This window comes from Rutilus rutilus (assembly GCF_951802725.1).
Source record: "Rutilus rutilus genome assembly, chromosome: 13".
NCBI classification, from domain to species: domain Eukaryota; kingdom Metazoa; phylum Chordata; class Actinopteri; order Cypriniformes; family Leuciscidae; genus Rutilus; species Rutilus rutilus.
Genome location: NC_140218.1, coordinates 8,979,535 through 9,003,547, shown reverse-complemented (window position 1 = coordinate 9,003,547; position 24,013 = coordinate 8,979,535). Strand labels below are relative to the sequence as shown.

Below are 24,013 nucleotides of genomic sequence, written 5' to 3'. Positions count from 1 at the left end.
TAAATAGCATATTCTGGCTGCATCTGCTTGCCAACACGTAGCTATAGAATGCATATATGTGCATATATTAGGCTTATAAAATAAAAGTTGATAGAATGTTTGTGTTCTGATGAAGAAATTAACATATTGGATGGCCTGGGGTCATCATAGTAGCCTTTTTCATAGGATACTTTTGATCATTGGTTATGAAAATTGCATTGATCCAGATGAACAGACAGTTACACCCCTAACGTTAGGTGTCTCGTCTCAGCTCAAAACTTCACTGTTAGCCTTTCCTGCCCAGCTTCCAGATCATAGTCAGTTGAGGTTTTGCATTGTCCCAGTGGAACATATTCTGACATGTGTAAATGTAATACTGAGTTGTTAATTTTTATTTAATTTTGTGATTTCAGGTCAAGTAATTTAAAATATTGTAATGGCCGAGTCTTCTGATTCCATATGATTGCACTAAAAGTGGCAGAAAATTAAATTTGTTTTATACTATATTTTCCCATATGAATATTCATTTGATCCTTGTGAGGCCACTGTAGCTGCACAAGGTTTGTTTTTACTACAGTAAAACCATGATTGTGTTAGATTCCACCCATCTATTTAATTTTTTGTAGCGTAACTAGGCTTTGTCATTTAGAAACATGACTTTTCCTATCACTTAATGACACATATCTCTACCTTTAATTCCAGCTAGAGGATCTGATGGTTGCTGCTTGCATCTCAGCCTACCTGATGGAAAATTCTTGCTGGATGAATGACCTTCACCTTCAACTCAACCTTGCCAAGACAGAACTGCTTATGGTTTCACTTTCAGCCAAACCATCCTTACTGTGTGATCCTGCTGATTTGCCTTCTACAACATCAGAAAGATCCGGTCCTTCCTATCGGAGCCACGCAACTCCTTGTCTAAGCTCTTGTTCTATCCAGACTGGACTATTGTAATGCTCTCCTGACAGCTTTCCAGCATCAGTCAAACCTCTGCAACTGATCCAGATGCTGCAGCAAGACCTAAACTCACTGCTTCAGATCTATGTGTGTCCAGAAGCTTGTGTTCTGCAAGTGAACGGCGCCTTGTGGTGCCATCATCCCAAAGAGGCACAAAATCACTTTCACTGACCTTTCCCTGGACTGTTCCCTGCTGGTGGGATGACCTGCCCAACTCAACACATTTTCAAGAAACCGCTAAAGATCCATCTTTTCATGTGTCTGCTGAGCGCAGCTCAATGACCGACAGCATAAAATGCTAGCACTAAATGTGTGGGGGCAGAATGTGTAAGACCCACTTTTTCCATCAGTTCAGGCCGTACTCCGCCCTGTCTGTGTGATGTAATTAGCATCTAAGCGACGCTGCTATGTGTGGAAGAGTACGGTTTCACCCCTCTCTCTTCCCGGACTCCCTGTGAGTTCCATGGGTGATTGTGCACTTTATGAACCCCGGGCGTTCGCCCTTGGGTCTACAGTGTCAGATCCCTGCACGCACGATGTTTTGCATTGGGTTTTGCATTGGGTCCCCTAGCGTAAGATACCTTACGCAGTACGAGAGACCTCTCGTAAGAGAACGTACTCGGTTACTAACGTATCCTCGGTTCTCTCTAGAAGAGGGAACGAGTACTGCGTATCTTGCCGTGCATGCACACGCTCTGGTTGCTTCGATGATGAAAAACCAGATAATAGCTGCCTGCGAGCGGTATTTATAGGCCTAGACCACGCCTGTTTCGACGCCAGGCTTCGCTCGATAGGCTGCTGCACTTGCCGCAGACCAGCCAATAGGCGCGCGAGCTGCCTCGCCTATGTCTGCATGCTGCTGCAACGCGTTTTGCATTATTTCAAAATTAAGGATAATTTTTGGCTTCAATATCTCGCGGAAAAAGGATTTTCCCCTAGCGTAAGATACCTTACGCAGTACTCGTTCCCTCTTCTAGAGAGAACCGAGGTTACGTTAGTAACCGAGTACGTTTTGGTAGGAACGAAAGTTTAGATCGTATGTTTCTCCGGAATCTATATTCTAATATAGATCTATATTCCGATTGGTTGCTGGCGTTTGCCGCTGTACCGCGCCATAGCTCATTACCATAAAGTTGAGCTACTTTCAACTTTCTGATTGACGCTCAAAACATCCAAAACGCGACGCCAAATGGATTTGACGCTCCTTGCAGCTGAGAGAAGCCAGCTTCCATTGAAAATGAATGACTTCCGGTAACTTTGTAAGCTTAAGTCGGCGGCGGTGTGAATGTACAGTAGTAGTAATAGTAAACACGCTGCCGCTTGTCCTCAAAGGGATAGTTCACCCAAAAATAAAAATTCTCATCATTTACGCACTCTAATGTTGTTCCAAACCTGTATTAATTTCCTTCTAATATTTTCTAATATTTTTCCAATATTAATATTTTGAAGAATGTGGCTATCCAAACAGTAGCTGGTCCCCATTGACTTCCATAGGAGAAAAATATACTATGGTAGTCACTGGGGTACATCAACTGTTTGGTTACCCACATTCTGCCAAATAACTTTTATTTTCAACAGAAGAAAGAAACTTATTTGAGTTTAAAACAACTTGAGAGAGTAAATTTGAATTTTTAGGAGAACTATCCCTTTAATGTTAATAAAACAACAAAATGCAAAGAGAAAATTACTCACTGCTCTTGACTGATAACTTTAATAGTAGCTTTAATAAGTATCAATGTATAATTTATACAGTGTATACGTTGGTTTGACGATCAGATGTAATAAAATTCCTTGTTGTGTTATACAATTACAAACATTCGGACTCTGACTTTTATTTTATTTTGATAAAAAAAAATGTGTGCATGCGCCAACACAAAAAGTCCCACAGCTGTCCCCCCCAATGTGTGATTGACAATTTCGCCCTTGCTTTTAGCGTCTACTGTTGCCACGCAATGACAAAAGTTACGCTGCAGCCAAGCTGAGTGAGAGTGACTATGTGTGCACAAATGATTTGCAAACTCGCTCATTCTCTTGTTACATATTAATCGGAGCAATCACCTTTGGCTACTTCATTTAGACTTCATCCCTCCTGAACACTTAACATGCCCCCCAAAGCATAAGTAAGCGTAAGTGCAATACTCCCACTGTCTAGTGCAATAAACTCAGGTGATATTTATATATATATTATTCATACTACAAAAATACTGTAAATATGTTCATAATCTGTAACATGCACTAGACTCCCACTGTCTAGTGTAATATTCTCTAATTCAGGTGATATTTATATTTATATTATTCATACTACTCAAATACTGTAAATATGTTCATAATATGTAAATGTTTATTCGGACTAAACCCAACTGTGACCTTACTTTTTTACTATTTATACTATTTTTTTTTTTATTCTTTTAAATATATTTTATTCTTAGAATTGTATTACTATGTTTCTTGTTGTATTTGTATTTGTATATGTGCACTGGAAGCTTCAGTACCAAGAAAAATTCCTTGTGGGTGCAAGCACACTTGGCAATAAAGCTCTTTCTGATTCTGATTCTGATTCTGATTACTCTATTTTCTAACTCAGTAGCTGTCAAATGTAACCCGTTGTAAAATCGCTGCTGTCTCGTTACGAATGAATAGAATATTCACGTCAGACAATGCGAGTGATAAATAGCAGAGAACGTTCAGACTATAGGGATGTCCTGGGATTTTACTAGTGCTGTTCATATAGTCCATGAGCCAGGGCCCCAAATTTGGTCCATCGGTATCATCTGGGGGGGCAAATGCTATCATTGTTTTTTGGCAAGGTATACACCCCTAGTATTAGAAAAATCACGATAGCAGTGCAGCGGTGGTAGCGAAATCACTTTTTTCAGCTCATGAAGTTACTAACCCCCTAAAATAAATTCCGTTTTTGAAATCTGGTGTATATCTGGTTTAGGCTCATGCTAGGGATATTGTCAATATTCTATAATATGGTGCTTGGTATCGTTGGAAAGGGGACCTTTTAGGCTTTCATTTAAGCCCAGTACTGAATCTGTCTGAAAAACAGAGAGGTCACATGACTTCTTTAAACCAGAAATAACACACATTTTTTCATAATTTCCGCCTAAACTGTATGCTTTCTTTTATCCCTGTGGCATGAAAGAACACCATGGACACAAAACTCAACAACTTCAATACTCAAGGCACTCTGATGACTCAGAAAATGTATAATATACCCATACTATTTATTTGTGAGAGCCTTAAATTAGACTTCTGCAGCCAGCACAAGTCTTCAAATTAGAATAAAGCCAATAGAAAATAGAATACCCTATTAGTCCAGGGCCAAATGGCCTATTTATTCATGTACAGTTGTAATAAAAAGTAATTGTTTCAATACTGTCGTCAGCATAACACTTGTAAGTGGTTTAACAAAATGTTTCTATCATGTATTTTGATATTCACCCACTTTTAGTCAGAATATCAGAAAGTAGCTCATGCACGGAATGTTGATGGATTTTGACAGTTTGACAAGGTTTTGCTAGTTTTGCGAAAAGATTGTTGGTTCAGTTGACTGGTTATAACAACACTACCAACTATGCCATCTTCAATCAACTTCCATTGAGTTCCAGGGGTATTAAATGTAAGTACAAAATACTTTTTCTCTTGTGCTTGTGAAATGGTGGGGAATAGTAGCAGAATAGTAGCAGTAGCTAATGTAAGCTTGGTGTTTTTCACACTTAGTATACTTCTTTTAAACTTAAAATAAGAAAGTATACTTTCAGTCTACATTTTATGTACTTCTCAGAAATATAATTAAAATTACACTTCAGTGTACTTGATTTATACTGAGAGAAAAGTCCAGGGCCCGTATTCATAAAGATTCTAAGAATCCTCTCAGAAAACTCTTAATGTAGCTTAAAAACTTTTACATAGGAGTCAGCTTAAGAGCGATTCGGGGCCGATCTGAGAGCAACTCTGAGCAAGGAAAAGACAAAAACTTTCATCTTAGTGAGGAGGCGGGGCTGACCCCGTTGCTATGTATGACACAATCTTTTGAAGACTGTGATTGGCTGGTTGTCCAAGAAGGAAAAAAAAAGAGTGATTTTAAGTATAGGGTCTATTCTAATAGCCTGGTTATACCAGACTCTGCTACTTCACTTTGCTTCGTATACAGAGTCTGGAATGGCATAATAGAGAAGTGTTTTCTCTCTTACTAGGGGGCGCTTGTCTGACGTTTAAAATCATTGGTTACCCGTAAGCCAATCACATAACGTTTGGTTATGGCGTGTGTTATGCGCATGCTCAGCCGCATCTAACTTCCACTGTAAACACATGTATGATGCGAAAACAAAACCATAGAGCGAAATACCGGAGTGAACATGGCTGTGAACGACTTTTGCAGATTATGTGAAGTAAATCTACGCATCCACGGTACAATCAGCATCCACGTCACGGCTCTCAGCCCGCCCTCTGTTCGTTGATTGGCCCGGCCGTCTGAAGGCCGGTGGAAAACTGAAAGATAAGCTGCTATCTCAGACTGACTACAGAAGCGAAATGAAATTGAGCGGAAGTAGGAAGTCTGACGTAGTCAGGCTACTATTCTAAGCCTTCACTTAGAAATTACATGCGACTTTGTACATTACACACTGCTGCATTATTGCATTTTCCCAGTTGCCAAATATCGTAATGTAGTGATTACTTTCATTTCTGGCGCTATTGCATTTCTGCGTGTCGGAGATGTTAGCGCGTCTCTAATAAGATCAGTCACAAACATGATCCCTGCACGATCTAATCTATAGCGTCTTATTAACTCACTGTCATTGAGTCCCATTGTCTGCAACACATTTCTTCTCCCTCTTCGTCTTTCTGCCATGTTCTCCTCTGCTAAAGAATCTCTTCAGCCTCTGAAAAGTCCTCGTCCGTACTCCTAACAATTTTGACCTTAAGACCTCTTTTAAGGGTTAAGATGCTTTCTGAATTACTTTTTTCTTTACTGGGATTTGTTCTTTAATTTTAAGAGTAAACGCCCACATTTCTAAGAATTTTATTTGAATTTTGTCACTAGGAGCTACTCTTTGCATTAAGATTCTTTATGAATACGGGTATATATTATATATTGATATAAAACAGATATGTTTCTAATTCTGCATATCTGAATTTTTGTGTAGGCTAGTCCACTGGTAGTGTATAACAATTTACTCTAATTATACTTTTTTGTTTAAAATGTTGCCTTTCTTTATGAAACTTACTGACATTCAAGTGTTGATTAAAAAAGGATGCATGAAGCTAATAAAATATTTTTAAAATTAAAGTACAGTTAAAGTTATTTTTCAAGTGCAAAAATAATATATAAATAGTAAACTATAAGTATAATGTTATGTTCACTTAAAGAAAACTTACAAGTATACTTGCAGTATAAACTACGAAACTAGTAGTTTACTGAGAGTACACTTCAGTCTATACTTTCATAAACAAAAAATTTACTACTTGTATTAAAATAGTAAACTACTAGTATACTTGTAAGTAACTTGTAGTACAGATGCATTACAAATGAGAAACCTAGTTGTGTACTTAGTTTACTACTCTTACAAATACAAAAAATACTAAAAGTGGGCCAATTTAGTCCCAATCAGTATTGAAATAGTACACAAGTTTACTACAAGTACACATTGGTATTAGTATACTTACTACATAAAGTATACTTTAAAAATATACTTTACTTAAGTATACTTCATAAAATTAACATGAAGACATGCACTTTTATGATAAAGAGATGCACTTTTATAATGGAGAGATGCACTTTTATGATGGATAGATGCACTTTTATGATGGATAGATGCACTTTTATGATGTATAGATGCACTTTTATAATGATAGATGCACTTTTATGATGGATAGATGCACTTTTATAATGGATAGATGCACTTTTATAATGGATAGATGGACCTTTATAATGGATAGATGCACTTTTATAATGGATAGATGCACTTTTATAATGGATAGATGCTCTTTTATAATGGATAGATGCACTTTTATAATGGATAGATGGACCTTTATAATGGATAGATGCACTTTTATAATTGATAGATGGACTTTTATGATGGAGATATGGACTTTTATGATGGAGAGATGGACTTTTATAATGGATAGATGGACTTTTATGATGGAGAGATGGACTTTTATAATGGATAGATGCACTTTTATAATGGATAGATGCTCTTTTATAATGGATAGATGCACTTTTATAATGGATAGATGCACTTTTATTATGGATAGATGCTCTTTTATAATGGATAGATGCACCTTTATAATGGATAGATGGACCTTTATAATGGATAGATGCACTTTTATAATGGATAGATGCACTTTTATAATGGATAGATGCTCTTTTATAATGGATAGATGCACTTTTATAATGGATAGATGCACTTTTATAATGGATAGATGCTCTTTTATAATGGACAGATGCACTTTTATTATGGATAGATGCACTTTTATAATGGATAGATGCACTTTTATAATTGATAGATGGACTTTTATGATGGAGATATGGACTTTTATGATGGAGAGATGGACTTTTATAATGGATAGATGGACTTTTATGATGGAGAGATGGACTTTTATAATGGATAGATGCACTTTTATAATGGATAGATGCTCTTTTATAATGGATAGATGCACTTTTATAATGGATATATGCACTTTTATTATGGATAGATGCACTTTTATAATGGATAGATGCACTTTTATTGTGGATAGATGCACTTTTATAATGGATAGATGCACTTTTATAATGGATAGATGCTCTTTTATAATGGATAGATGCACTTTTATAATGGATAGATGCACTTTTATAATGGATAGATGCACTTTTATAATTGATAGATGGACTTTTATGATGGATAGATGCACTTTTATAATTGATAGATGGACTTTTATGATGGAGATATGGACTTTTATGATGGAGAGATGGACTTTTATAATGGATAGATGGACTTTTATGATGGAGAGATGGACTTTTATAATGGATAGATGCACTTTTATAATGGATAGATGCTCTTTTATAATGGATAGATGCACTTTTATAATGGATAGATGCACTTTTATAATGGATAGATGGACTTTTATGATGGAGAGATGGACTTTTATGATGGAGAGATGGACTTTTATAATGGATAGATGGACTTTTATGATGGAGAGATGGACTTTTATAATGGATAGATGCACTTTTATAATGGATAGATGCTCTTTTATAATGGATAGATGCACTTTTATAATGGATATATGCACTTTTATTATGGATAGATGCACTTTTATAATGGATAGATGCACTTTTATAATGGATAGATGCTCTTTTATAATGGATAGATGCACTTTTATAATGGATAGATGCACTTTTATAATGGATAGATGCACTTTTATAATTGATAGATGGACTTTTATGATGGAGATATGGACTTTTATGATGGAGAGATGGACTTTTATAATGGATAGATGGACTTTTATGATGGAGAGATGGACTTTTATAATGGATAGATGCACTTTTATAATGGATAGATGCTCTTTTATAATGGATAGATGCACTTTTATAATGGATAGATGCACTTTTATAATGGATAGATGCACCTTTATAATGGATAGATGGACCTTTATAATGGATAGATGCACTTTTATAATTGATAGATGGACTTTTATGATGGAGATATGGACTTTTATGATGGAGAGATGGACTTTTATAATGGATAGATGGACTTTTATGATGGAGAGATGGACTTTTATAATGGATAGATGCACTTTTATAATGGATAGATGCTCTTTTATAATGGATAGATGCACTTTTATAATGGATAGATGCACTTTTATTATGGATAGATGCTCTTTTATAATGGATAGATGCACCTTTATAATGGATAGATGGACCTTTATAATGGATAGATGCACTTTTATAATCGATAGATGCACTTTTATAATGGATAGATGCTCTTTTATAATGGATAGATGCTCTTTTATAATGGATAGATGCACTTTTATAATGGATAGATGCACTTTTATAATGGATAGATGCACTTTTATAATGGATAGATGCACTTTTATAATTGATAGATGGACTTTTATGATGGAGATATGGACTTTTATGATGGAGAGATGGACTTTTATAATGGATAGATGGACTTTTATGATGGAGAGATGGACTTTTATAATGGATAGATGGACCTTTATAATGGATAGATGCACTTTTATAATGGATAGATGCACTTTTATAATGGATAGATGCACTTTTATAATGGATAGATGCACTTTTATAATGGATAGATGCACTTTTATAATGGATAGATGCACTTTTATAATGGATAGATGCACTTTTATAATTGATAGATGGACTTTTATGATGGAGATATGGACTTTTATGATGGAGAGATGGACTTTTATAATGGATAGATGGACTTTTATGATGGAGAGATGGACTTTTATAATGGATAGATGGACCTTTATAATGGATAGATGCAGTTTTATAATGGATAGATGCACTTTTATTATGGATAGATGCTCTTTTATAATGGATAGATGCACCTTTATAATGGATAGATGGACCTTTATAATGGATAGATGCACTTTTATAATGGATAGATGCACTTTTATAATGGATAGATGCTCTTTTATAATGGATAGATGCACTTTTATAATGGATAGATGCACTTTTATAATGGATAGATGCACTTTTATAATGGATAGATGCTCTTTTATAATGGACAGATGCATTTTTATTATGGATAGATGCACTTTTATAATGGATAGATGCACTTTTATTATGGATAGATGCTCTTTTATAATGGATAGATGCACCTTTATAATGGATAGATGGACCTTTATAATGGATAGATGCACTTTTATAATGGATAGATGCACTTTTATAATGGATAGATGCTCTTTTATAATGGATAGATGCACTTTTATAATGGATAGATGCACTTTTATAATGGATAGATGCACTTTTATAATGGATAGATGCACTTTTATAATTGATAGATGGACTTTTATGATGGAGATATGGACTTTTATGATGGAGAGATGGACTTTTATAATGGATAGATGGACTTTTATGATGGAGAGATGGACTTTTATAATGGATAGATGGACCTTTATAATGGATAGATGCACTTTTATAATGGATAGATGCACTTTTATTATGGATAGATGCTCTTTTATAATGGATAGATGCACCTTTATAATGGATAGATGGACCTTTATAATGGATAGATGCACTTTTATAATGGATAGATGCACTTTTATAATGGATAGATGCTCTTTTATAATGGATAGATGCACTTTTATAATGGATAGATGCACTTTTATAATGGATAGATGCACTTTTATAATGGATAGATGCTCTTTTATAATGGACAGATGCATTTTTATTATGGATAGATGCACTTTTATAATGGATAGATGCACTTTTATAATTGATAGATGGACTTTTATGATGGAGATATGGACTTTTATGATGGAGAGATGGACTTTTATAATGGATAGATGGACTTTTATGATGGAGAGATGGACTTTTATAATGGATAGATGCACTTTTATAATGGATAGATGCTCTTTTATAATGGATAGATGCACTTTTATAATGGATATATGCACTTTTATTATGGATAGATGCACTTTTATAATGGATAGATGCACTTTTATAATGGATAGACAATAATAGATTTTTACAGCGATTGATTCCTGCCGATTCCATAATGAGACTGGCGCGGCCAGAGACATTTTGGGCGCTGCGGCATATTAAATATATTATAAATAGTTTTCCCGCATGAGAAATACAATGTGTGGCAAAAGGGCGTGACAAAAGACCGAAATGAGTGACTGTCACGTGACACTTGAGAGCCCTGACTGCACTGTAGCAGTTACTGTTACACTGTTTCATAGATTAATCTATGCCAGTCTATGATTAATCTATGACAGCCAGTTTAACCTGCAAGCTAGCTAGCCTGCTAGATAGCTAGCCTGCTAAAAACGCCAAGCTGACATTAGTCATACTATTCCCCACCAATTCACAAGCACAAGAGAAAAGGTATTTTGTACTTACATTAAATACCCTTGGAACTCAATGGAAGTTGATTGAAGATGGCATAGTTGGTAGTGTTGTTATAACCAGTCAACTGAACAAACAATCTTTTCACAAAACTGACTTTTTAAAAAACCTTGTCAAACTGTCAAAATCCATCAACATTCCGTGCATGAGCTACTTTCTGATATTCTAACTGAAAGTGGGTGAATATCAAAATACATGATAGAAACATTTTGTTAAACCACTTACAAGTGTTATGCTGACAACACTATTGAAACAATTACTTTTTTATTACAACTGTACATGAATAAATAGGCCATTTGGCCCTGGACTAATAGGGTATTCTATTTGTCCATTCTATTGGCTCTATTCTAATTTGAAGACTTGTGCTGGCTGCAGAAGTCTAATTTAAGGCTCCCACAAATAAATAGTATGGGTATATTATACATTTTCTGAGTCATCAGAGTGCCTTGAGTATTGAAGTTGTTGAGTTTTGTGTCCATGGTGTTCTTTCATGCCACAGGGATAAAAGAAAGCATACAGTTTAGGCGGAAATTGTGAAAAAATGTGTGTTATTTCTGGTTTAAAGAAGTCTTGTGACCTCTGTGTTTGTCAGACAGATTCAGTACTGGGCTTAAATGAAAGCCTAAAAGGTCCCCTTTCCAACGATACCAAGCACCATATTATAGAATATTGACAATATCCCTAGCATGAGCCTAAACCAGATATACACCAGATTTCAAAAACGGAATTTATTTTAGGGGATTAGTAACTTCATGAGCTGAAAAAAGTGATTTCGCTACCACCGCTGCACTGCTATCGTGATTTTTCTAATACTAGGGGTGTATACCTTGCCAAAAAACAATGATAGCATTTGCCCCCCCGTTGATACCGATCAACCCCCCTGGCTCATGGACTAATAGGCTACATGCTCTACAGTGAGAGAGGAGGGCAAAGGTAACCTGATGTAACTGTCCTGACAGGAGATTCACCAAAACCATCGGCTCTCTCATCAGGCTCAAGATGAGGGCTACTGCCACTGCAGAACAATTGCCAAACATCTTTGTTAGGCCTATTTTTTGCATTTTGTAGCGTCAGACTCTAAGGACTTCGCTTTTTGTTTCTTTTAGCTTCTCCCAACTGCCTTTAACTTTACGTTTTTTGCTTGCCTTGCGGTTTATTATAAGCAACAACAAAAAAAGAGAGCATTAGCACCTCCTTTTGTTGGCCGTCAATGTCACTTAACCTGACACTTTTTCTTTGACGATGAACCAGCCAGGCCAGACTTCTCCAGAAAGTCCAGAGGTCAGTCTGCCCCTGAAGTGAGTCCATGAGCATGGCAGATTTCAGATTGCATACTTAAGTTCTTGGAGCAGCTGAGTAAATGCCTTCGGAATGAGTGGAAATGGTAACCCCCTCCTTTCTATCAACCTCCCTGATACACATACAGTTTCTCAAGGGTTTTGATGATATTTTCAGTATTGAATATTATTAATTATCATACTTGTTTACTTACTATTAGGTCGGTCAAGAGATGGACATCGTCCTCTTTTCACTGCAAAAGAAAATAGCATGCAATTTAAAATTTCAGAAAATCTTTTACCAGATTATGTTATCTTTATATTAAATAAATAATTCACATAAAAAGAACAATTTGTCAACATGTTATTCCACCTCAGTATTATATTCTTTCTTTCATAAAACATGAAAGTTAATTTTCTGCATGGGGATAAGTAAATTACACACTTTTCATTTAATCAATACTAATTACATCTGAACAATAGTTTTTTATTTTTTTACCGCCAGTCGTGTTTTTTGATTCCTTGTCTGGGGGATATTTGCATTGTCTTTGCAGACTAACACAAATCTGTCAATTGAATACAATATTTACAAGTGAAAAAAAAAATGTAAAATAAAAGAAACAATCAAAATATTTTTATTTTCCCTGTTTTTGATTGAGATTTATATAGGCTACTGTCTGGAATGGCTGCAGTTTATGCAGTATACATATCTATCTAATATTGAAGGCAATCAAAGATTAGTCGCATATTGTTAGTTAAATATGCTCTTTGTTATTTATTTCTTGCTCTTATTCCTATTCAAAATGCTTTTTTGAAGCGCATGGGTGGATCTCCGTAACCCTTTTTATTCTGGCAAACATGCTCAAAAACTTTTAAAAATTAAACTTCGTCTTTTTACAGTATGAGCAAAAGATTGCAGGAATAGGTCTACTAGCCCTGTATAAGTGTTGCGAAATACAGTTACAACCAAGTTACAACCTTTGATGAAATGGTTAATTTGATTAAATATTACTTAAAATTGTGCTACCTTATGATTTCCCGAGGTGACAAACGTTGCCTTATTATTATTATTAGGTTGCAACATTAATTCTGCCAAATATCACATTTATCACATGCCTCGCTGTCTTACTATTCACAAGAAAACACATTCGAACAAACTGCGTTGCTCCGTTAGATTACGATGGAAGAAAAGCGCGTTTCCGTTAAGCAGGCCTTATCCTACTTGTACCGACATATTTTCCAGCATTTAGATATTTACTGTATTATTTTAAAAAGAAAACAATAATTGCAGTTAGGATTTCAGTAAATATGGTAGTTTGGCTCGTTAAACATATTAATATGGTCTGATTTGAGTCTTACCTAAACTGGACGCCATTAGCCTGCATGTTCGTAACAAAATCGAAAGTAAAAGATTGCTCTAAGATGGAGAAGAGAACACGCCTGTGTCTGTCAGTGTGTGTGTGTGTGTGTGTGTGTGCGCACGATGTTCCCCCATGTTTTCTAATATAGGTTGATTCTTTGTAGCCTATTACTGTCATGGTTTTGAAACACCCTCTTATGGGGGTATTATTGTTGCAATATTCCAAATAAATAGATTAATATTCACAAATAAATGTAAAGAGATTCACAAAAATGTATCGAATTCACAAATAAATAGATTAAGATCCACAAATAAATGTAAAGAGTTTCACAAAAAAATATAAAATACACAAATAAATAAAATGAGATTTGCAAATAAATAAAATATTTACAAATGTTTTATTATTTTACAAACACAACTCTGCCTGGCATTTATTTGTGAACCGCTTTCTGTGCATTTGTACATCGCTGCACACATTTGTGAACTGGTTCCTGTGCATTTGTGAATCTCCTCAGGCATTTGTGGATTTTGAAAAACTTCTAGCATCGACGTGCAGACAGATCCACAAATAAGTGGACTCCACCCACCGCCTACTCAAGCCAATCAGATAACGGCCACATCGAGCTGGCCAATCGTAGTGTTCTCGCTTCAACCAATCACGTTTGGCTTTACACTCGGGCGATCTTGCTCTGTGCTCATTCATCATTCATCTGCATTTCAAATAAGAAGTGTACGCGTAAAGGCCCATAAAATATGTTTAAAATTTGGATTTTGTTAGAATTACACCATTAGACTGCTTGTCAAGCCAAGCCACAATTTTTATGAGCCTTGAAAAAAAGACAGAGAAACAGCCCTTTACATCTCTGTTATGGGAATATCGCATTATGGACGCGTCACGTTATTCAAGATAGAACAGAAAAGCATCAAGTAGCTGACTAATGAATAACTGGGTTCAACCCATAAATAGCTACACGAGTTTTTAATTTGCATTGCAAGATTTTTATTTGCAGCACACGCTGATGCTGAGGCTCGTACCGTTCCATATTGGGTGGTCATTTGGGCTCATATTTGGTATTCTACTTGACATTTATTTATGTCCTATTGCTATTTGTCACCGCGATTGTGCTTTAAAAGGCAAAATCTTATGTCCTGTAATTTCTTGCATGGTGTCTACCCCGTGCGAGGCTATCTATCTAGAAGAATCTATCTATCTTCTAATCTAATCTATCTTTTATCTATCTAGAAGAAGTGCGGGCATCCGTTTACTATCAATGAATGCCCCGCGTCCAGGGGTGCGTTCTCCGAAACTACCTTAACGCTACGTCGTTCTTAAGTTGTACCTTAAGAAGTACCTTATCGTTAATACGTGGTTTCCGAAACCTTCTTAGTTAAGTATACCTTCTGTAAGTCATACGTTCGTAAGGTTGGTCTGGAGCGCTCTTAGCTATACCTTATCGCTGCTGACGGTTCATACCGCTAGTGGCCACCACTACGCAAAAAGCTTTTTTACATCGCAGTTTAATTACACATAGAAAATGTTATATGAACATTTAATATAAAATCTGATTTAGTATTAAAATTACATTTTTACTTTACTTTAAAATTTTACACATAAAATACTTAAGTTGTTATAGCCTACACCCAGTGTATGGAAGTGTTTTCATTAATAAAGTTTCCATACACTAATGGTTGTTAGCTTTTTTAATTACTATCCTAAGGCACATCAGCTGGCGAACCATTTGACAGAAAAGGCTTAGGAGTCTATATAAAGAAAGATGAGTTTACACAAACTTTATAGCTATGGCAGTGAGACAGCGAGTACTTGTTTTAAATCAAAGACGGCGCCGTCCGCGGAGCCAGTTAGTGTATGTCAACTACATGGCTGGTGGATAATCAGCATACGTTGTGGAGAACATTAACACACTTATGGCCGTGAGGGTTTGGGATTGCACACTTGCTAAATTATAAACACATACTCATATTTATTTCTGCATGTACATATTTCAATGAGCCCCGATAAATGCAGTTTGTACTATTTCTAAAACGCTTCTTTATAAATAACATTGTTTTCTCAATACTTTACCTATACCGCTGTGAAGGAAAGAGCGCACAATCGATCATCGAGGCATCGATATCAACCTATTCAGCGCCTCCACCATGGACAGCGCCTGCTAAGGTCGAACTTAAGAAGGTTTACCTTAAGCAACATCCTAAGGTATAGTTCGGAGAACACACGTAGGAAATGTATACCTGTAGTTAAGGTGTACCTTTTGAGTCTTCGTAGCGCGCTAAGAGACAACGTTATCGGAGAACGCACCCCTGGACACTATCACGAAATATGATTTTTCAAGTAACCTGGGGTGCGTTCTCCGATAACGTTGTCTCTTAGCGCGCTACGAAGACTCAAAAGGTACACCTTAACTACAGGTATACCTTTCCTACGTGTGTTCTCCGAACTATACCTTAGGATGTTGCTTAAGGTAAACCTTCTTAAGTTCGACCTTAGCAGGCGCTGTCCATGGTGGAGGCGCTGAATAGGTTGATATCGATGCCTCGATGATCGATTGTGCGCTCTTTCCTTCACAGCGGTATAGGTAAAGTATTGAGAAAACAATGTTCTTTATAAAGAAATAGTACAAACTGCATTTATCGGGGCTCATTGAAATATGTACATGCAGAAATAAATATGAGTAGGCTATGTGTTTATAATTTAGCAAGTGTGCAATCCCAAACCCTTACGGCCATAAGTGTGTTAATGTTCTCCACAACGTATGCTGATTATCCACCAGCCACACTAACTGGCTCCGCGGACGGCGCCGTCTTTGATTTAAAACAAGTACTCGCTGTCTCGCTGCCATAGCTATAAAGTTTGTGTAAACTCATCTTTCTTTATATAGACTCCTAAGCCTTTTCTGTCAAATGGTTCGCCAGCTGATGTGCCTTAGGATAGTAATTAAAAAAGCTAACAACCATTAGTGTATGGAAACTTTAATAATGAAAACACTTACTGGGTGTAGGCTATAACAACTTAAGTATTTTATGTGTAAAATTTTAAAGTAAAGTAAAAATTTAATTTTAATACTAAATCAGATTTTATATTAAATGTTCATATAAAATTTTCTATGTGTAATTAAACTGCGATGTAAAAAAGCTTTTTGCGTAGTGGTGGCCACTAGCGGTATGAACCGTCAGAAGCGATAAGATATAGCTAAGAGCGCTCCAGACCAACCTTACGAACGTATGACTTACAGAAGGTATACTTAACTAAGAAGGTTTCGGAAACCACGTATTAACGATAAGGTACTTCTTAAGGTACAACTTAAGAACGACGTAGCGTTAAGGTAGTTTCGGAGAACGCACCCCAGCACTAGTCAAAGTAGGCTACGATCAGAGCCGTTAAGAGTACATGCAGGCATGTCTGCAGCTAAGCAGACATCACATAGGGAATGTTAACGTTTCAAACATGCTAGTTTTACATTATTTGAAACTGCTACGGCAGCAGTGAATAGATAGTGCCTATTTGCTTTTGATGCGCTGTGTCGCGCCTCTTGCCGGAGACTGTTTATGATGCTCGGGATCTCTGATTATCATAATTCCCTGAGTGTATCCTGATGGAAATATAAAGAGGCCTTAAAATCTTATGAAAACAGAGTGTTTTTACCACACAAACAGTTCAGCGCTACTACTGCTCCTTTCAAGGATGCAAGAATCAGGGCTGCGTTCAGCCCCTACAAAACGTTGCACAACGTTTTTTAAACAGAAACGGTGATGCGTTGAACACACTAGCTATGTTTCCATCCACACGTTTTTATTCGAATTATGTGCTATCGAATGAAAAATGCCTTATGGAAACAGTAAAATTCGATTGAATTTCTTGAATTTCTTGAATATCGACTAAAATGAAATACGGTCGGTCTCATCGGATTTTATCTTGATCGATAAACGGTTTATGCGATAAACGCTGATGGAAACGTTGTTTACCTAATAAATAATGGATTGCGATTAAGTTTTAGGTCATTTTATGGGTACAACCCACCACAAAAGAAAAAGTTTTAGTTAATTTCCGCCCAGTTTGCATCCATTATATACTGTCTGGTTTGCACACATGGCCGGTGTCAACAACGTGGACAAACGAGGAGACGAGATACTTTTTGAATTGAATTTAACAGAAAAAATAAAACGGCTATTATAGCAAAAATCTAAGAAATGCCATACCAGTCAAATAATGTCGCTATCAGCTGTCACATAAGCACCTAGAGTCCTGCAATGGGTTGGGTACCCGCATAAAAGTGGCTAAAACGGATGGATTGTGACATTCCTAAAATTCACAGGCGGGGATGCGGGCGGATAATGAACTCCTTGCGGGCGGGTAGCGGATGAAAAATATGTGCAATATTTGTTTGTCTAAATTGCCATTACACACTCGCAAATATTGTGTTTTGGGCATCCTTAAAAATATTCTTTGCCGTTACCCGACCGATCCTGTCAATTTAGGACCGACCCAATAAATGTTTTTTTCCCCAGTCCGACCGAATGGCCGGTTGTAAACTTGCATTAAGATCGACCGATTTTTTTTTTTTACTCTTCAAACAACTAATACAAATGCAATAAAATAATATAAATTATATTTTAGTAGGCCTAAGTATTGTGTATATAAATTGCCCATAGCCTATTATAGGCCTAGGCTACGCTCTTTCTTTTAAATAAAAACCCGTCAATCAAGCAAAATAATATTCAATGATTGTAGGGCAGGCTAATAAGCCTGTGTTTTAGCCCTGTCATTAAAAAACGATTTAGTTTCATATTCATGTTTAAATAAAATAATATAGCCTATACATATATATATATATATATATATATATATATATATATTTTTTTTTTTATGTTGATTATATGAAAAGTGAAAAAAGCATGAATAAGATAAGATGATCCCGAATATCGGGAGACAAATGGAGTGGGCAGACATGATTTTGACCACTTTATTAAGTTTGTTTTTGTAGAAAGACTTTCTTTAAAGTGAATTTCGTTTCATATTAATTGTATCTTAATTTTAATCAATGTTTAATCAACCATTTTCCTGGATTTAATAAATAAGAGCTAAATCTCAGGCAATATAATCAGGACATGGAGAGGCGCCCGCATGATCTGGAGGTAGCCTAGGCTACTTTGAATGGCCCAAAACAAAGCGCACTTTAGCGCTCATTAGCCCATTCATGAGGCTATGGTGATGTTGAGAGAGGTGCGAGATAAAAAATAAAGCACTTTAAATTGAATGATTTTAGCTTGTGTGCGATTTATCGCGGGCACGGGTCAGATCTGCTGAACTTTGCGGGTACGTGCGGGGGTGGTCTCAATAAAGCACAAAAAATAAAGCACTTTAAATTGAATGATTTTAGCTTGTGTGCGATTTATCGCGGGCACGGGTCAGATCTGCTGAACTTTGCGGGTACGTGCGGGGGCGGTCTCAAAAAATGGACCCGTGCAGGACTCTGCACTATTACAACTTGTGCAATATTGATCATTTGTTGGTAGATGGCGCGATCCATTTTGTCTAGCAAAACTTTGTTCGCAAATGTTTGCTTGAATGTTGTGCGATTCAGTGCGAAAATGAATGGAAACACCTTAAAATGTCTCAAATCAATTCGATATACCAATTTGATCGCAAAACAGCATGTGACGTCATTACGCACAGGTTTTTATTCGCTTTAAAGCCGTTTGATGGAAGCACACTTTCAGCAGCTTTATTTGCATGATTTTTTTTCACCGAACTTCAGATAATTCGATTGACAAGTTGATGGAAACATAGCTACTGTTCTGATGACGCAAGAGTTGCAACTATGGCAGCTGAGAAGGCCATTCTTTGTGTTCTTTGTGAAGAATTTTCTGAGCCTGATGAAGTCGGTATAAATATGTGTTTAATACTACAAAATATGCCCGAAAAGAGAAAAGAGACAAACAAAAGAGAACATCCCAATCGAGTGAAGGGATTTGTGGAAACTGAAATGGAAGCACACATCTTACCTAATTCAGACTAAAACATATCACATACTGACTTTATTTGTAGTTAATACTGTTTTAATACCCTGTATTTTCTTTCTCATTTTTAGGAAAAGCTTAATTACCATTGTTTATTTCTATACCAAATGTCATACACTTGCAATGAAGCTAAAAATATAAACAACTACATCATTATGTTGATATCCTATATTTTTACAATAAAACTTACTACAAACATGTCTTCTAATATCCTCAGTTGTTGCTTATACGAGCTGCATCGAACACATTTGTAAATGACTTTCCTTGAACCCATTGTGCGAGTTCACTTTAATACCGCGTGCTTTATATACATGTTGCTGCTGATTGGATTGCAGTTCTGACACACCCACCAAACAAGAGAAAACGTATCTCAAACCCCGTTGCACACCGGTGCATGCCGTTTCCAGGAAACATGACGTTCAACCCGGAAACCGTAGCAAAACGTTGCGCACCGTTTTGAACTTGAACAGAGCCCGTCTACGGAGAGCCTGTCCACTCCCTATTAAGCCCTATTGTACCGAATTTTGGTTGTAGTACCACCAGAGTTCCACTGGGGGCGCTCGCCATGAGTGCAGAATGAATGGGAGTCAATGGGGCTAGACGGCTAAATTTGTCTCTTTCACCCGATTGCCGTTGAGAAATCTCAGATGTGATTGTAGATTTTGCAAGTTCAACATGGGTTTTAGGTCGAAAGTTGAATGAATGAGTACTTATGTCGTTTTGATTTCTTACAGGTTGAGTTGTTGTTGCCCATAACACGCTAGCATTCTGCTAATGACGTCAGCATTCTGACGTCATTGACATGTTGAAAGACTTTTTTAAAGCAAATAAGTGACTCTAAAAAATCTAACACCCAGCAATGTGTAATTTCTTTGCATCTCCTTTCGAATACAACATTCAAATTACTAGACAAAAAATTATATCCTGAGAAAAGTGGATTTTGAGGGGTATACCGCCATTGACCTCCATTCATTCTGCACTCGTCCTGTGAGCGCCCTCATATGGAATCAGAGTGGAACTGCAACCAGTTCAGAAGCCGGAAGTGTACTGAGAGTGAAACTTCTCGCCATATTAGACATTCTCTGACTTGAACGTGCCCCAGTTCTCGCCCCGAGTGTAAAGCCAAACGTGATTGGTTGAAGCGAGAACGTGCTACGATTGGCCAGCTCGATGTGGCCGTTAACTGATTGGCTTGAGTAGGCGGTGGGTGGAGTCCACTTATTTGTGGATCTGTCTGCACGTCGACGCTAGAAGTGTTTCAAAATCCACAAATGCGTGAGGAGATTCACAAATGCACAGGAACCAGTTCACAAATGTGTGCAGCGATTTACAAATGCACAGAAAGCGGTTCACAAATAAATGCCAGGCAGAGTTGTGTTTGTAAAATAATAAAACATTTGTAAATATTTTATTTATTTGCAAATCTCATTTTATTTATTTGTGAATTTTATCTTTTTTTGTGAAACTCTTTAATTTATTCGTGGATCTTAATCTATTTATTTGTGAATTCGATACTTTTTTGTGAATCTCTTTACATTTATTTGTGAATATTAATCTATTTATTTGGAATATTGCAACAATAATACCCCCATAGAGACCACATTTCATAACAAAAACTTTCTCCACTTTTCTAATCCACCACAGTAATCTAAAATTTCAACCCTTTTTATTCTGGCAAACATGCTCAAAAACGTTTAAAAATTAAACTTCGTCTTTTTACAGTATGAGCAAAAGATTGCAGGAATAGGTCTACTAGCCCTGTATGAGTGTTGCGAAATCCAGTTACAACCAAGTTACAACCTTTGAAGAAATGGTTAATTTGATATATTACTGAAAATTGTGCTACCTTATTATTTCTCGAGGTGACAAACTTTGTCTTATTATTATTATTATTATTATTAATTCTGCCAAATATCATATTTACCACATGCCTCGCTGTCTTACTATTCACAAGAAAACGCATTCGAACAAACTGCGTTGCTCCGTTAGATTACGATGGAAGAAAAGCGCGTTTCCGTTAAGCAGGCCTTATCCTACTTGTACCGACATATTTTTCAGCATTTAGATATTTGCTGTATTATTTAAAAAAGAAAACAATAATTGCAGTTAGGATTTCAGTAAATATGGTAGTTGGCTCGTTAAAAATATTAATATGGTCTGATTTGAGTCTTACCTAAACTGGACGCCATTAGCCTGCATGTTCGTAACAAAATCGAAAGTAAAAGTTTGCTCTAAGATGGAGAAGAGAACACGCCTGTGTGTGTGTGTGTGTGTGTGTGTGTGTGTGTGCGTGTGTCGTGTCGTGTCATGTGTGGGTAGAGGGTGTGCTCTTATATAGGCTACTCTCCACCCTCAAAATTACTCGCAAGAGTGATTAAAGTTTTCATGTTTAGTCTTTCACGCAAGTAGTCGTTACTCGTTACGATAAATGATCTTGTTTTCTTAAATTATGTTTTGTCTGATCGCGCACATATCAGAACGAACTTCTATGACGGTGCCGCTAACTTTATAAATCAGCCTTCTGCATCATTATGCCGTAGCCTACATTATCTTAGAATGGAGCACACGATGTTCCCCTATGTTTTCTGGTTGATTCTATGTATTACTGTCATGCTTTTGAAACACCCTCTAGCCCAAACTAGCACGATTAATGCTAGTTTAATTAATTACTTAATTGCGTTGTTGTTTTACTATTCAAACAGAGACCACATTTCATAACAAAAACTTTCTCCACTTTTCTAATCCACCACAGTAATTTCAACCCTTTTTACTCTGGCAAACATGCTCAAAAACGTTTAAAAATTAAACTTCGTCTTTTTACAGTATGAGCAAAAGATTGCAGGAATAGGTCTACTAGCCCTGTATGAGTGTTGCGAAATACAGTTACAACCAAGTTACAACCTTTGAAGAAATGGTTAATTTGATATATTACTGAAAATTGTGCTACCTTATTATTTCTCGAGGTGACAAACTTATTATTATTATTATTATTATTAATTCTGCTAGGCTATATCACATTTATCACATGCCTCGCTGTCTTACTATTCACAAGAAAACGCATTCGAACAAACTGCGTTGCTCCGTTAGATTACGATGGAAGAAAAGCGCGTTTCCGTTAAGCAGGCCTTATCCTACTTGTACCGACATATTTTCCAGCATTTAGATATTTACTGTATTATTTAAAAAAGAAAACAATGATTGCAGTTAGGATTTCAGTAAATATGTTAGTTGGCTCGTTAAACATATTAATATGGTCTGATTTGAGTCTTACCTAAACTGGACGCCATTAGCCTGCATGTTCGTAACAAAATCGAAAGTAAAAGATTGCTCTAAGATGGAGAAGAGAACACGCCTGTGTGTGTGTGTGTGTGTGTGTCGTGTCATGTGTGGAGGGTGTGCTCTAATAGGCTACTCTCCACCTTCAAAATTACTCGCAAGAGTGATTAAAGGCGTAGTAGCCTACGGAGCCCGGGAAGTCACCTGGAGAAAAAAAAAAAACAATCCGTGGCGACGGTTTTGAAATCCGTCCGCTCAGTTTATAAACCGTACTCACGAATTCTCAAACTGTTCCCTCGGTTTAACAAATCGTGCCCACGGATTAATAAACCGTACCCACGAGTTTCTAATCCGCGCTCTCAGATTTGTAAACCGTGCCTTCAGTTTTTGCAATCTGTACCCACAAATTCACAATCCATTCCCACGCTTTCGCAATCCGTTCCCACGGGTTTGTAAACTGTACTCACGGATTTGTGGCTCGCTCTTATTTTAGAAGAACACGTTAACAAATCTTATTGTATATTGTTTTAAATCAAATTGTCTTAAATGCGTCTGCATGCTTAAAGTGATTGTATAGCGGGTATGGGGTGGAATATACGAATTAATATGAATGACATGCATCAAAATCTTTTGTTTATTTGTAATAATCTTAGCACTTTATTATTATTGTCTAACCTGTATTATGACTGATATTTGACGAATTGCTTTGTTCCTTTTTTATAGGCCATAACCTAACCTTTAACAGTTTTGGATAAAATAGGCCTACATTTTTTTGCATAATTTTTGCTTAAAAATAAAGCATTCATAAATTATTTTATGATAAACATATTACTGTCTTACGTGAACTCATTTATAGTTATAAACTCGAATAATAATAATAATTATTATTATTATTATCATCATTATTATTATTATTACATTTTAGGCTACATATTTAGACTAAATATGTAAACTAAAATGTAGTAATAATAATAATAATAATAATTATTATTATTATTATTATTATTATCATTATTATTATTACATTTTAGGCTACATATGTAGACT

At 36.2% G+C, this 24,013-nt stretch overlaps 1 protein-coding gene across 3 annotated transcripts in view; it reads right to left on the bottom strand.

Moving 5' to 3' along the window:
• LOC311302397 (interferon-induced very large GTPase 1-like) overlaps nt 1-23,079 on the bottom strand; it is a 65,800-nt gene extending 42,721 nt beyond the window's left edge. The window contains exons 1-2 of one of the 3 annotated variants that reach the window (XM_084428218.1): nt 22,962-23,079; nt 12,510-12,548 (exon numbers count right to left, since the gene is read on the bottom strand). In XM_084428218.1, the coding sequence (XP_084284344.1) occupies nt 12,510-12,548; nt 22,962-22,977 (55 nt within the window). In that variant the 5' untranslated portion in view covers nt 22,978-23,079. Of the gene's footprint in view, nt 1-12,509; nt 12,549-13,653; nt 13,769-22,961 lie in introns of those variants that run through there. The other 2 variants (XM_084428217.1, XM_084428216.1) reach the window with 2 other exon arrangements.
• Between the last annotated feature and the right edge of the window lie 934 nt (nt 23,080-24,013).